This window comes from Biomphalaria glabrata, chromosome 13 (assembly GCF_947242115.1).
Source record: "Biomphalaria glabrata chromosome 13, xgBioGlab47.1, whole genome shotgun sequence".
Classification (NCBI taxonomy): Eukaryota; Metazoa; Mollusca; class Gastropoda; family Planorbidae; genus Biomphalaria; species Biomphalaria glabrata.
The window spans coordinates 27,615,778-27,631,361 of NC_074723.1; the positions used below are offsets into that span (position 1 = coordinate 27,615,778).

At 33.0% G+C, this 15,584-nt stretch overlaps 1 protein-coding gene across 4 annotated transcripts in view; it reads right to left on the minus strand.

Annotated features, from left to right (window-relative positions):
- LOC106074336 (nucleolar pre-ribosomal-associated protein 1-like) overlaps positions 1 to 15,584 on the minus strand; it is a 23,196-nt gene continuing 7,612 nt past the window's right edge. For all 4 annotated transcript variants that reach the window (XM_056007734.1, XM_056007736.1, XM_056007735.1 and 1 more), the window contains 21 exons: positions 14,668 to 14,924; positions 14,058 to 14,135; positions 13,572 to 13,818; positions 12,566 to 12,712; positions 11,806 to 11,960; positions 11,092 to 11,313; positions 8,998 to 10,126; positions 8,626 to 8,757; positions 7,056 to 7,309; positions 6,308 to 6,381; positions 5,714 to 5,886; positions 5,497 to 5,607; positions 5,306 to 5,363; positions 4,757 to 4,919; positions 4,015 to 4,111; positions 3,562 to 3,834; positions 3,286 to 3,392; positions 2,532 to 2,675; positions 2,316 to 2,425; positions 1,061 to 1,360; positions 1 to 577 (listed from right to left, as the gene is read on the minus strand). In XM_056007734.1, coding sequence (XP_055863709.1) covers positions 85 to 577; positions 1,061 to 1,360; positions 2,316 to 2,425; positions 2,532 to 2,675; positions 3,286 to 3,392; positions 3,562 to 3,834; positions 4,015 to 4,111; positions 4,757 to 4,919; positions 5,306 to 5,363; positions 5,497 to 5,607; positions 5,714 to 5,886; positions 6,308 to 6,381; positions 7,056 to 7,309; positions 8,626 to 8,757; positions 8,998 to 10,126; positions 11,092 to 11,313; positions 11,806 to 11,960; positions 12,566 to 12,712; positions 13,572 to 13,818; positions 14,058 to 14,135; positions 14,668 to 14,924 — 4,724 coding nt within the window. In that variant the 3' untranslated portion in view covers positions 1 to 84. The remainder of the gene's footprint in view (positions 578 to 1,060; positions 1,361 to 2,315; positions 2,426 to 2,531; positions 2,676 to 3,285; positions 3,393 to 3,561; positions 3,835 to 4,014; positions 4,112 to 4,756; positions 4,920 to 5,305; positions 5,364 to 5,496; positions 5,608 to 5,713; positions 5,887 to 6,307; positions 6,382 to 7,055; positions 7,310 to 8,625; positions 8,758 to 8,997; positions 10,127 to 11,091; positions 11,314 to 11,805; positions 11,961 to 12,565; positions 12,713 to 13,571; positions 13,819 to 14,057; positions 14,136 to 14,667; positions 14,925 to 15,584) is intronic.

A 15,584-nucleotide genomic window follows, 5' to 3' on the forward strand; every position in this document is an offset into this window, starting at 1 on the left:
ATTTGTAAATCTGTTGTAATTTCATTCTATCTACATCAGTTAAAGAATTCATACAGACTGAAGTGTCCTGGTTACATTTGATATTCATACAAACTGAAGTGTCCTGGTCACATTTGATATTCTACAGACTAAATACAGCAGTTTTTGTTTTTCTTCAAAACTGAACGTCTTATGTAGGTCAGCATCCTGTTCTGTCTTGAACAGCTCATCAGTGAGTTCCCCTACAGTGTTATTTAGTAATGAATCATCATTAAGATCATCTGCTTCAGTGACATCTTCTGTTTTAGAGTGATCTCTCTTTGTTAATGTGATCTCTGGTCTTGAAGTAACTTTAGTCAATAGTGTCTCTGGAACAACTCCTTCCTGTTTCAAGAGTTCAGCAGCCTTCACTGCAATTCTGGGTAACTGTAATATGTTGGCAGCATGGTACAACAGGAGGCTGGCCTCTACTGAGCTAAGACTGACACAACAGACTGTCTTTCTGTTCCATTCCAGTGTGGGCTCAACTTGAGTGTCAGGAGACAACAACATATTCATGACCTCTAACAGCTTCAACAGACTTTGATTGGAAGGATTTCTGCAGGGATAGTACAAACATATTGTAGTGAAGGTTTGTCACAGTTAACAAATTTAATTTAATGATAATAACAAACAAACAATAATATGTTGGCTACAATATGAAGTACATCCAAGGAGACCCAAGTAAAGGTGGGGGGAAAAAAAATCCAACTTAAGGGAGGCTACTGGTGCTAAATGCAAAAGCAAGTAATTCCATTTAAATAAGAGACTAACAGAAAAAGGCAAACATTTAAAGAACAGAGGATAGAGTAAATAGCATCAGAAAATAAAAAAAGGAAGTTAGATTTTATAAATAAAAGTGAAAAGAGAAAAAGAAGTCATGTGATGCTAATTCTAGACTTGAAAGAAATCATGTGTTCATAGTTTCCCATTGAAACAATTAGACTAGGTTAGCATTGTGTATACCTGAAGAGGTGAACTGCTCTACATACATAGCGTTAAAACCCATTCAAAGAAACAAAAGTCTGATGAGAACACTCACCTTAAAGTCCAGATAATACACTTGACCACTAAACCCATTTCCACCTTGGTAGATGTTGGAACATTGGCAGACTGACCACTGGTGATCTTGGTTTTCTTGTCCAGTTTTCTGTCTTTGTTTTCATCTTGCATTTCAACATCCTCCTCCACAATGTCATTGTCCACCTCTGTAGCCCTCCAACCATCACCAGGTTTGGTCAAAGTGCCAGGTGAAGATGTGGCATAGTTCATTGTAGCCAAGGTGATCCAGAGAGTGTGCACCAGATCACAGACAAGCTCCGTGTGGTCAGGGCATCTTGATCTAGGCGAGAGTACAACAGTAGTTAGGTGACTTGTAATGTCCAGACAGTCACAACTCTATATTCACTATTAAAACTTCCAACTATGACCTAAGTTTTAAAACTTAAGGGATTAGATGACCAAAGTGCCAGCCACAATAAACAACTCATAATCATTGATTAGAAACAGTTTATGCCTTAACTGAACTTTGCTTCTTGTATGTAAAAGATTTAATGTGGTTTGTTTCATTATCCCACAGAAAATTGATCAGACCAGTAAAAAAAAAAAAGTAAAGAAGAAGATGCAGACATAGAACAGGATGGGAAGACATCATATAAGAATGGACAGGCCTGTTATTGAATGAAATGGAGAAAGACATCAACAGATCTTGTGTGAAGCCTTAATGGTACAACAGACTATGGGATAGGTAAAGGTAAAAGTATCCCTTCCAGGCCCAGCATTCTGCGGGGCAGATGATGTAAAGGTCGTTTCTGTGGCCGACGGTTAACAAGGGTGTTATGTGGTCAGAACAATGACCAATCAATCAGAACAGGGGAAAAGAATAACAAATGGTTTCTGAATCATGCAGCTGGAAAAATGTTTATTCCAAATGACAGGGAGACATAAAAGCACAAAAGGTGAAAAGTAAACTTGTATATAGTCACAGAGACTAATAGAAAACTTGTATAGAACTAGAAGACTATGCCTTTGAGTGTAACAAATTAAGTAGGTTGAGTCTGCATGAGATCTGTATTTATGTTTTAATCTCAAATGCAAACTTACTTTTGTCTGATATGAATAGAAAAATAATTACATATATGTAAAAAAAGGTAAACCTAACATGCTCCTCATGAAGTGCATGAATTCCACTAGACATTTGAAGACCATGGGGGGCCATAGAGAAGAACCTCTCCACTGTTCAGTAGAGTAATGAGAGAAAGAGACTGGACTCCAGGATTAACCAATGAGTTACTTACAATCCTTTAGACACATTCAACAGCCAGGACATCAGCCCATGTTTTCTGACTAGATCAACAGCTATAAACTTTTCTTGGCTGGCATTTTGTAGAGTTTTTAGAATCAGTTCCTGAGGGAGAAAAACAATCAAAATAATTCTAATCAATTCTAGGGATATAGACAATTTTATAGGAAGAAATATACAATCTGATTTTTTTTTTATGCATCAAACTTACTTGAGATTTAAAGTCACTGATAGAAGAGTCATAGTAGCAAAAGAGGATTTTAAAGATCAGTTTCTTCTGATAGATCCAATAGTCTGACGTTTCCCTCAAGCCATCAGAGAGAAGTGAAAGCAGCCAGTTCCTTTCTTGCTTGTACTGTCAAGTAGATAGACATTGAATGATCAAACCAAACAAGAAATAGAAATGATCTTATTAGTGAAAAATGTCCATTCATAGTTTAAATCTAATTAGGTGAACCTTGAAAATAAAAAACAGTAGAGAAGCAGTGCCAAAGGCACCATTAAATTGATTGATTGTTGGAAAGGACTTTTTTAAGGGAACTTAAGGGAGCTCTTCACTAGTCATTGTATAATACAGTGTTGCATTCGGTGGGAGAATTTTCTTTCCATATTTGTTAATCACTGGCTCATCCATTGTATCTAGTCAAAACTCGCCTAAGCTTTGTCTGTATGGCCAAGTTTAAGTCTAATAAAGCAGGTCAAAATTAAGTATAAAGAAGCAGGTCAGGATTGAGTGACCCTGATTGGCTTCAAATATTTCATGAAGAAATATCTGAAACCTGGGAGGACTCATGCCTTGCACTAATTTCCCAATCATCTTCAATAATACATCCCTGGAGAATCATTTCAACAGCTGAACTGTATTATAGATATATAGCCAGCTTTTGTTAGCCACACTCACTAATTAACACAAGTCACATGTTTGTTTGTTTTTTTCATTAAAATTATAAAACCAAAAGCAATACCTGAAGATGTGGACTAAAAAACAGCTGGTAAAATTCTGGAATGTTCCGTAAGTCAATCTCAGATTTGGCAACAAAAAATTTGAATAGAGGAACATAAAGTGGGTCAGCTGTAAGAGAATATTGTATTTAATGTACGGTCATACATGATTAGAAATACAATGAAAACTTCTAAACCTAAAGAAATGTTGGTGGATACAAATATTGTCAGATACAGATATTGATGGATTACAAAGTTATACAACAATGAAATGTAAAAGAAACTGGACATTGACAAACCTGGATACAACAATATCTTCACCACCCTGGCAAAGAACAAGGCTATGACATAAGGCAATTTCTGAGCATCTTGGTCTCTGCTGCCGTTGATAAGGTCTAAGACATAATTTACTTCTAGTCTTTCCTGCCACCTGGAACCCTCGGCATGATCGTGAAAGTCATTTAGTGCATGATAGGCCAAGCGACGACACTTGATGTCATGGCTGCTGAGTGCAATGAGGAGGTAACTCAAGCAACCCTTCTCAACAAACAAACGCAGGGGAACAAGTTTATCTGAGGTTGAAATTGTATTAAAGAAATAGTAAATAAATCCTCATAATAATACTTCCTGTACACTATGTATCAGTCATGTGGCTGCTAACCTTTGAAGGAATTAATTATTATAGCTACATAGCTAATTAATGTAAATGTGTGTTTGTATCACTGCTTCTTAAGAAACATTTCGCAGCTTACCAGGTGAGAGAATCTGTACAAACAAAGGTAAAAAAAAATTAGGGTCGTAGCATGTTGGCTTAGACTTGAACTCTCTGGCATGTGTGACATTGGTGGACTGTAGAAAATAGAAAACAAACTTTGTTACTAGAAAAAATTTTATGATCCAAATTAAAAAAAAAAATAATTTTTAAATCATATTTATCCATATTGTCACAAAACTTTATATTTTAAACACATAAATGGAAATCAAGCTAATTATCCATGTCATTACAATCTAAAAACATGAAAACTGACCAACTGTGCTCTGTGGACAGGTCAACAGATCTAGCTGATTTTTTTTTACCCTATGTATTTATATTTTCAAAAAACTTTACATAAATGATTGTCTTGAGTTCTTTAGCCCTTATAAATACTATCTGCAACATCAATCTAAAGAAATTAGTTTATTTTAAGCCCCTACTCTTTAAGCTCGTCTTTCTCTATAAAAACATGTTGAAAGAAAGAAATTCTGATGCTAAGCAAAAAATTATTGAAGATTAAGTTTTAAACAAAATCATATACAAGAGAAAAAAAACAAACTTTTAAGCACAGACATTGCCAGTGTTGACACGTACAAGAGAGGGGGGGGGGGGGGGGGGGGGGAAATAATTCATTCAGTTCCACAATGAATCCATTTCTAATGAACATAGTTATTTCAGGGTCTATCTAAACATTGTCTATTTTAGAATAAGAAAATGTAAAATATCCATTTAGTAATTACCATCTGAGTCCTTCGGAGAGGAAAATGTAAAATAGATTCCTGCATTTGTCTCTGATCTATTTGTTCCAGGATAGATTTGACTGAAGCTTCTTTGTCTAGAGTTGGTCCTAGTACTTTGGATACAGTGTGTCGCTCTATGGCAGTCTTACCCCACACTGATGGGCTAATTAGAAATACAATTATAAGAAATGGACATTTAAAAAAACAACCAACTAGTGTACTGGTAATTCATCATAAAGTATCCAACATGTAGCATTATATGTATAGTCACTTTGGTTTCAACAAATTTAAAAAAAAAAAAGCTATACACATCTGGTTTTCACACAAATATATTAGCTAAGTTAATGTTCTCATTCTGAACGATGCATGAACAGTTCATTTTATAGCAAAGTTTAAGAAACTGTTGGTAATCTTCTATCACACTGTACCACATAGTAGAACATTGCATACTGGGGGTTAAACTGTTAATTTAGGAGTGATGGATCACAATGAACACGCTGTTTAAAACATGGATAAGAAAATGTTAAGAATGAAGAATAAAATATTTACCACTCAAATTTTTTAGAATCTTTCTGACACTTTTTGATCATATCCAGAAGTCTCTGATCTGAAAACAACGTTTTCATGGTCATGTATTTTTCTAAAATCAGTTTTATTCACTGAAGTCATGCTAAAGTAGTCTACATAAGATTGTAATAAACTTATGGACCAATGATTTAACTGAAAAAAAAAAATCCAACCTGTTTCAGACAAAGTTGCATTATATGATCCTACAAGGACCTTAGAAAGATGAGTTTCATATACAGAAGGATCTTTGTCCCCAAGAAGGTGTAGGAGATGGACAAGTTCACCTGGGAATATAAATAACTTCATCAAAATGATAGCAATATTAGTTTTGTCAAGAACGCACGGGAGACACAGATGCATAATGAGGAGCTGTGGAACATGTTCACTTACTTTTAACTTCTGTGTGTTCTTTGGTCATCATGACATTCATAAAACCAGTGTGGTTGACACACATTTGAAACATGGTCTGAGCATTGACCACTGTCATAGTAGTAGTGGAAGCATAAACAAAGGGAACTAACTGGCAGAGAACTTTCAGCAATTTGGTATTCATGAACATAAACCTGTTGAAAAACATTTGAAAAAAACTTTCCATTGTTTTTCTAACTTAATATACATTCAAAATCTTCATTCAGAAAAAAAAAATTAAATAACACTCAAATCTTTGCATATCTTCAGACTGGGATATTGCCTATGCTAATCACATATTACATACATATAAGAGAACTAGTCCAACCAGGGAGAGGGATCTGTCAGTCAATCACAACTAGGAAAATGTTGAGTGTGGTGCTTGAGATGGTGAAAGAAAGTGGTACTTAAAGAATTTAGATAGAAAAAGACTTAGTGCTTCTCTCAGATTTTTTTTTCCCTATTCTACACTCAAGTCAAGATGGCTACAGTGGTGGCCTGTCCAATGAAAAGTAAGTCAATAGTAACCCATACAAAATATTCTATATATATATTCTAGAAACAAGCAGTATCTACCTGAGAGTGTTAGTCACCAGTTTGTTCCAGTAGGAGTGGAGAAATGAAAGTGTGCTGTCTGTACAATCTGGAATCTAAAGGATAAAAAAAAGATACAAGATAAAAAAAAAACAAGAAAGATAAACAGGCTGCCATAAAACACTACCATGATGAATATTTAATTTAAAAACAAAACTAAAAGGTTAAATACATTTTAAAAAAAAAGGAAACAATTATAAAAAGTATTAAAAAAAAAACAATATATTAACATTGAGTATAGATTCTGTATTTTTCAAATGAAATTTTTTTTTATTTGATACTTTGACAAGAATGTTATTTTGACATCACATACAAATTTTAAATCATGTTCAGTTCAAGTGTGGGCTTGTCGGATGCAGCTGATGTAATGACTTATTCTGAAGCATTTTCTGTGGCATTTTATGTCTCGAGAGACAATCTTTTCCCTTTGCAACTTGTATGACTAAAGAGGCCAATCCTTGATACGTTGCATTTTCACCCTTCTTTCTGCTGCTGTGTATGGCATCTTCAATCCGAGACCCTTCCTTTATTCTCTCTCTCCATGTGGATCTATCCAGTGCTCTGAAGCATTCTAAATGTTTAACCCACATATGGAATTTAAATTTTCACTGACACAATCTATTCATGATATCTCCCACCCCATAAAAAACAAAGTAAAAAGAGATTTCTAATAACAGTTATTGACAATGTAAGTGCTACAGTTATGTCTGGCACTAACAATTACCCTCACCAGCTGAGGAAGTGAATCCAAGATGTATGTCTCTGTGTCTGTATGTCTGTTTGTTTTCGATGAAGTCAAGTGAGTCAGATGCTTCAGCAGTAGGTCCAGCAGCTTATGGGTGGATTTTTTTCTTTCATCACTTGACAGGTAAGCAAACTTGGAAGACAGAAGCAGCACTGCAAACTGGTTACATTTGTCAGGCACATCATGTGACTTGATAGACTCTAACATAGCTTTGGCCAGGACCGCCTGGAAATGTTGGTCTAAATATTGGAAAGTTAAATAAAATTAAAATCAAATGCACAGTAAACACCCTTTCATAGCCATTTGTGATAATAGCCCATTGAAAACTACAGAACAAGAAAGTCAGAACTATAGAAAGAATGTAACTTTTTCACAGTGAAAACATGCTTTTAAATCAGATACTTAACTCTTTGACTCAGGAATGACACTCTCATCATTGATTTTACCCAGGTATAAAGCTGTAATCCAACATCGGTGCTTAAAATTGTTTTTTTCTCATTTTTTTCCTCCCGTATATGTTTTAAATTGCTTAAAATATTATCTTGAATAGAATAGAATAGCTAAACATCTGGAATTTCCTTCTTATAATGTGTTTTTACAGTGAAAGATTTTTTGTAAGAGTGGGGTCTTAAAAAGGCTCTATTTTTTTATTTATTTATGTTTTGGATGATGGTGATAGGTGATAATGAGCTCAGAACATTCATTTTAAGTGTTTTAAAATGATATTAATATAAAGTTATGTGGAAATATGAATAAATATCGTAAATAATTTTTTTTTCTACTTTGGATCATAATATATTTCCTAGATCTAGTATAGACCCAGAGATGTTGACTTGTCCAAGGTGGTCAGTTTTCATTTTTACAACAGAAGTGACATGGATAATTAGCTCTAAATTTCCATTTTATGTAATTTAGATGTGTTTTCTATATAAAGTTTTGTGACAATATGGATAAATATGATGACAAAAATTGTTTGATTTTCAATATGGACCATAATTTTTTTCTAAAATCAGGTCTATAAAAATAGCTTTGTGCTATATCAAAAGGGCATGCATTCCTTTTATTTCTATACTAAATATATAATTTTATAATAAAAAAACAAACAAAAAAGTTATAAAAGCTTAATCGAAGCATCCTTTTCACTTTGAATGGCCAAAAAAATTAATTCTGTCCAAATGTGGAAAATAATTCTGGAGTCAAAGAGTTAAGTGAAAAGATCTAGTGCAATTTTACATTTTGGTAGGTCTCAAAAGCAGCTGATAAGAAATAGAATTTTAAAAAATTATTAAGATTTAAGTTACTGGTAATATCAATGAATACTATACTAATAATGTACAAGAAGTAGTTTTACATTGTAGATAGGGACTTTCCTATAATAATATTTTATATTTACTTGTAAAAAATTATTAAAAACATTATTTGTAAAAAAAAAAAAAAAAAAAAAAAACCCATATATTTCAAGTAACTATAAGTGAAATATGTGTTGTGAATGACAGTTTTAAATTCTAGAATTCATATTATTAAAAAAAGTTAAAAAAAGAGTTAGATGTCTAACCTTTTGACTGGATAATTTCAGACAATTGCTGGTAGATGTGTAACAATTCTTTGCAACTAATATCAAAATTGTCTGTTGTAAGAAATTCAAGTGCAGCCTTTTTTAACTTTTTCATTATCTCTTCATTTTTCTCTGTCAAATGTAATTAGAAAAAAAACTATTAAGCAATTTTTTGAGTCACTTATAATTAGTACATATTAGACACAAAGTTAAAGAAAAGTTTTATTGAGCTTGTCATAACTTTAAAAAAAAAATGTATTATTAAATAACAGTTCTAAGACATTAAGTAATCTTGTAAATTTCTGTTATATCCCTGCCATTTACTTCCATAAAATATGTTGTAAGTAATTTAAGAGCTTGAAAAAGTCATACCTGAGAATCTGCTGAAAGCTGTAAGATAGGACCTGATTAAGTTCCATTTCTTTTTCCTAAACACTTTACTGGCATTGGCTTGCATCCATTTCTCAGACTTCAGGTAGAACTCTTCATCATTTTCTATGAGACATGCAACTATCAGTTCTGTTGTGGCTCCAGCCTTCAGTGACATTTGAGTCCCCAACATTTGATACAGAACTGTGTCCCCTATGTGATGTACTACCTCTGATGACAGGTGAGTGACAACAAACAATACAACATTTAAAAACTGGCTGTTTTGGCACTGAGTTAAGAGCTCAAACAAGGGAACAAACTCTGTAGGCGACAATGAAGTCGTCTCCTCAATACTAAAAGTTACTCGGATGGCACAGCTGTAACAATTATTGCTTGGTGGATTATGTGATTTAGTGCTGTGACTTTTTTGAGTGAGTTGCTGAAATATTGTAGAACTGGTGAAACTTGGATCTATTTCAATCAGGTGCACCCACTGCTGCAACAGCAGACAAAGGACTCTGAAAGTTTCTGTCTCTTCTGAAGAACCTTCTTCAAAGAAGTCAGACAAAGGCATCTTAAGCATCTGAGTGATACATCTGGACAAGATGATCAGATCTAACATTGGATACACTGTGTTCAATAGGTTCAGATAAATTGTGTATAGGTCTGAAGTCTTCTCCACTTCTTTCATGCTGGCCAGCAAAGCAAACACAACAGTTTTCAAAAGTTCTTTTTCAGATGCAAACCAAGTCCAAGTTTTGCATTTCATCAAAATAGTATTCATGAACTTTGAAAACAAGCAAGCAACTTTGTGTACATTGTCAAGATTTTTTAAATCCCTGAGTTGTGTACACTTAGGAAATATCAGGCTATTTATAGAAGTATTTTGTAGTATTTCAATAATCTCTTCTTTAGCATTATTCATGGGATGGCTAACATTGCTGAGTTCTGAGTGGCTGTAGTTTAGTTTAGCTGTTTGTAGTTCATTGACTAACAATGACATGTCTGAGCTTTGCTCAGATTGATCTTTCTTAGCTGTCACTTCATCCCACTTTTCAGCAGCAGCTAACTCATCTATCAAAATCTCAGCAATGGATGTGAAAACAATCAAAACTTTCTGACACACAGTTCCCTGTGAGAAATAATATAAAATATCAAGTAATGTACTAGAATAGAAATCATTGAAGTAGAATATTGTTTTCCAGATTTTATAATATACCCTATCATTAAATATCTATGGATACATTAAAATTAAGTTCTACTTGTAATTGATTAGTTCAAATATAATATTTAAAAAAAAAAGTTTCCCCTTACAGATCTTGCGATCTATGGGGCAGATGATGTTAAGATCATGTTTCTATGGCCAATGGTTAATGAGCAGGGTGTCATGTGGCCAGCACAATGACCAACTGCCTTTACTTTCACCAACTAAAGTCAGGTACCCAATAGAGTTGGGTGGACTCAGATTTTATAATATACCCTATCATTAAATATCTATGGATACATTAAAAACAAGTTCTACTTGTAATTGATTAGTTCAAATATAAGCACATATATCAAGTTTTTGCATTAGATAGTACAGTTCAAACATAGAAACATTTATTCTGTTGTATTTGTTAAATGCAAATCATATTTACATAGAGGCATATGCCATGTTGTAAGTGAGCAAAGAAACCAATGTACCATATTTTTGCGTGTATAACTCGCACACGTGTATACCTGGCACAAATTACAAAATAAGTAAAAACAAAATCATACAACCTACACTCTTATTTCATATACCCCGCATGTGCAAGTTGTTGTTCATCAGACGTCTGTCCCTCAAGACACAATCGTGCTCCAATTGCTGTTCCAACAAGCGATACATAGATTGCAACACGCATGTGAAATAACAATCCTACAGTCATATCTGTACACAGCAAACTATAGTGGGTATAAAGACTCACCCATAAGTCCATAGTTTCCGTTATGCTATGTTTATGAGTAAAATCAATTTTGTAAACCCCATACAGCTGCCATTAGTTTAAAACGTGTAACACCAGCGGGTTATATGCAAAAAATACGGTAATATCTATACAAGCAAAAGAAAATATTTACACTTTGAGGTCTTCTGGCTGTCTCAGTCAGGTAAAAGACCACCTGTCTCAGTACATTTAGTTTAGCTGCAGTGTCCAGTGCTTTCAGCTCTTGAGTCAACTGGTCAATAACAGTGCTGCTAGACATTTCTAGTTTGCTCTGACCAAAGAAAACTCTCATCAAGATGTAACTGCATGTTCCATACGTCTCAGCTGAGAGAGGTTTTAGTTTACAAGGCCAAATCTGCAATATACAGTTACAATGTTATCAGTCAAGACTCAAATCTGAGAAATTATTTTTTTTAACTTAAGCCCCATTAAAGAAAACTTTAAATGGACTTATTTCATTATCAAGAATTTAATAATTATCAAATTACAAGCACTGAAACAATCTAAAGAATACACTAGCAAAATAAAGCAGTGTCATGCCATGAGTTAAGACATTTTAGTTCTCAATACAAAATAGCTATGTACATAACATGGACAATTGAAAATATATTTTTAACATTTATCTGTGAAAAATCATTTTATACATTAAATCATGTTATTAAATTACACCTTTTTTTTTCTTTTCTTGAGTTAATTTGTATTATTTGAGTGAAATATTTATTTTTCATTCAATCCTTTTTTTTTTATAGCTGCAATGTTTGACTGTAGAACATCAGAATTGTGTAAACTAAGCACTCAGACACTAGAAATAAACTAAAAAAAAACTTAGCACACATTTTTTGCGTACCTTATTATCAAGCCAATAGAAAATATATTCTAGAACATTCCCATCCAAAGTAGTTTTACATGTGGACAAAACTCTGGCCAAAGTCTGGGGTGATGCAATTGTGTAGACTAACTGAACAAAAACACGACTGATATAGGTTTTTATACTGCCAGCCACTGGAACAGAAGTAAATGAGCCACAAATAAGACACAAAACGTAACACTATCACGAGACAATTTTCTAATCTAATGTGTAACAAACACAAAGAAGTTCATCCAAATATTTCACAAGTATCAATAATGTTGTTTTTTTGTATGTCAAATCTTGTTATATTGTATAAGACTGCCTTAATTTGTTATATCCTATGTCAAAATAACTGAAAGATCACCTCCACTATTTGTACATTTGAACTCCATATTAATGTAGCCTCAATATTTTACCTATTTAATTACACTTTGCACGATAAAAAAACATGCTTTGTAATAGACTTTAGTGAATTGTAAATAAAGAAATTGCATGTCAATTTGAAGACCCAAATGTACTTTACAGAGGGATATTGGAACTAAACAAGAATAAAACACCCAGTTATTAGCATTGGATTCAGCAAGGACATTTCAAAGACAGGAATGCTCATATAACAATATTTAATAAAACTATCATTTAATTGTTTTTTGTTTCAAAAACCTTGTTTCTTGTATTTAGTGTCTCCACTTTATCAGTAAGGTCTTAGGCAAGCTGCTTTTGTTTACAAATGAAAAATACTACAAATATCAAACAGTACCTTTGGTGTTGCTCTCCAAATTGTCTAAAACTACCAAGGCCAAAGGTGAGAGGTAAAGGTTCAAGGTTTGGTCACATATGTGAATGGAAGATGGCTCAAAGGCTGCTAGTTTCTTATCTAGAAGTTTCATGTCCATGGCTAGAATGTCTTTAAAAAAAACAACAAACAAAAACTTTGACTAGAAAATGTCCATACAACTGTAATGTATTTCTAAGTATTTATTGATGTCAACATCAGCAAGTGGTGGCTAGAAGAATAAACATTAATTATCAACTGTTAGCTACTATTGTCCCTAAATTTAATTGTACAGAACACAGATACTTTATTTCTAATTAATATAAATGGTTTTTATTATAAGGATATTTTAATATAGATCTAGCTATTCTAAACATATTAACATGTGTAACGAGACTTGTGAAATCACTTACTCAAGAATCACTTCAAAACTTAAGAGATTAATCAATGCACTCAATCATTACTAACAAATATGCAGATTAAAAAAAAAAAAAAAAAAAAAAAAAAGTAAGACTATAAAATAGATCGCTACAATAAATCATAATTCTCAGAAGTTAAATGCCACGAGCCAAATCTGAAAGTGGGGACATTGTTTAGAATTAGATGAAGAAATAACAGAACTCTCTTGAAGAAATCAAACAAGTAGAAATTGTGAAATGATTGAACACACTCACACAACATCAGCACACATAACTTCATTTCAAAAAAAAAATTCACAAAAGAAGACTAAGCTTGAATTTAGACATTTCTTGACTGATTCTACTTATTGTCTTCTCTTGTATCTCCTCTCAAATTAGCTTCTCCAATCTGCAAGTAAGGTCTAGGTCATGCTGCTTTTGTTATTTACAAATGAATTGATATATCTTAACTAGTCAAGAAAATAGCCACTTATGAAAATTTAACTTTAATATTAACCAGAATGAAGACAGCAATGAATAGAGCAATATGTTCTTAGAAAGAATGTATGTTACAAACAAAAATGTCTACCCACCATTAAGTGTATTTTTGTCACTTCCAGCAGTCTCTAAAGTATTCCCATCTGTCATGTCAAGGCCAGCTATCACCTCAAGCAACCTGTCCAGATATGGTGCTGGATTGTTGATCAGAGTTGACAAACTGTTGGCCAGGAAACTGATGCTCTCTTTTAGGAATTCAGTGTTTGTATTTCTTAAAGCTGTCTCTATCCAGACATAAAGCTCTTTCTCATGGTGACTAAATATTTCCACACTTTTTAACATCTGGAGAACCAAAAGTCCAATCAATATTATTATGTTAACTAATATTACATTTTTATGTCATTGAAACAATAGAGATAATTAAAGAAAAATAGTTAAACACAAATTTTTCATTAGAAAGAAAGAGAGTGAGATAGAGAGAAAGTGAGATTGTTTTTGTTTTTTTTCAAAAGACTAATTGAAGTATTAGTAGAGTGTGAAATAAATTTAAAAAAAAAACACAAAAAAAAAACAATGTTTACTTTACAAATCAGTCCCACACATGTGTTCTTGTATTGACCTGAATGACTTGCTAGTGAGAGCAGTTTGTGAATCATACCCTGGGGGAAGAAAATACAACTGATCAACAAAACAAAAAACAACATAAAAAATACTGAACACCAAAACTTACATTAAGTGTAATTGTATCAATTAGTTTGAATCAGTCATCTGTGCGCTGAGAAATATTTTGACCAATTGTTTTTTGTTCACAGCAATGTCATGCTTTTAACTTTCTCAATGCGCTGATTCTATCACTGGTCTGGACCAGTTGGGAAAAAAAAGGGAAGGGGGGGGGGGGGGGGAATCTAGGTGAATGTTACCGTGGTCACTTTTTAAATGTATAAAAAACAACTAGTTCACTCAGGGCTGAAGCCTCCTCAAGGTGACTAATTAAATTCCTACCACCACATCTGTCTAGCATGATTTCTTTCCAAACAAAATAATTATTAATTACCAATAGTTAATTCATTAAATTCATTTTTCTTTTGTCAGGTACAAGAAATAATTGTGCAAAATTTCAACTTGATCTATTTTTAGTTGGACCAAACATAAAACCTATTAGAGTAGCATATAGAAATCATTGACTCAAACCTCACGTCCTAGAGACAGTAGTTTGGCATCAATCCCAGAAAGCAGTTTAAGTAAATAGAATTGTGGCTGCAAAAGTCTGGGTTTTTCTTCATGATCATCCTCATCTCTGTCTGTATTAACATTAATGTCAGCTGCTTCCTGACTGACCATCTCAATTAACTTTGCAAGATCTTTAGGTTTTTCAGATACCAGAGTGGGTGAAATGTGTTGATATAATGTCAGCACTTGTAGAATCACATTGATATGTTCACCAACATCTGTGATAGGAATAAACAAAGCTATACTCAATTAAGACTGTTTTCAAAGCTTAGACTGAGAAAAAAACCAATAATGCAACGAATTTTGTAATGATCTTAAAAAGAATAATTTGGCCTATTAATAAAGATAAGTAGGACATACATATATACTAATTGTAATGTTAATCAAAATTATAATAACTCCACAGAAAGAAAATAAAAATATAAATATATTGCAAAATTCTAACAAGGGCAATAGTTGACATATGACATACTGATGCATCACATTTAAGCTTATTAATTGAGCCACAATTTAGGCATCACTGACCTACATAAATAAGCATCTTATAAAGTTACAGTGTAACTTCTAAATAAAACAGAATTGTGTTTAAAAAAAAATACAAAATAGAATAGACATAATTAATAGAGAATGACTATCAGAATCTTTATCGAGAAAAAACTTCTTCATCATTGTTTTCAAACAATGAAACAAATAAATAACAGCTACATGAAAATATAGCATAAAAAAAAAAAAAACAAGGCAAGAAAAGTTCTGCTATATCTTCCAATGTATATCATCATTTTTGTAAATAGGACACAATGGGGGGAATTGTATGATAGAATACATAAGCATCAATTTAGTGCAAAGGAAAATGTCTTCATGTGACAAATGGTTCCTTA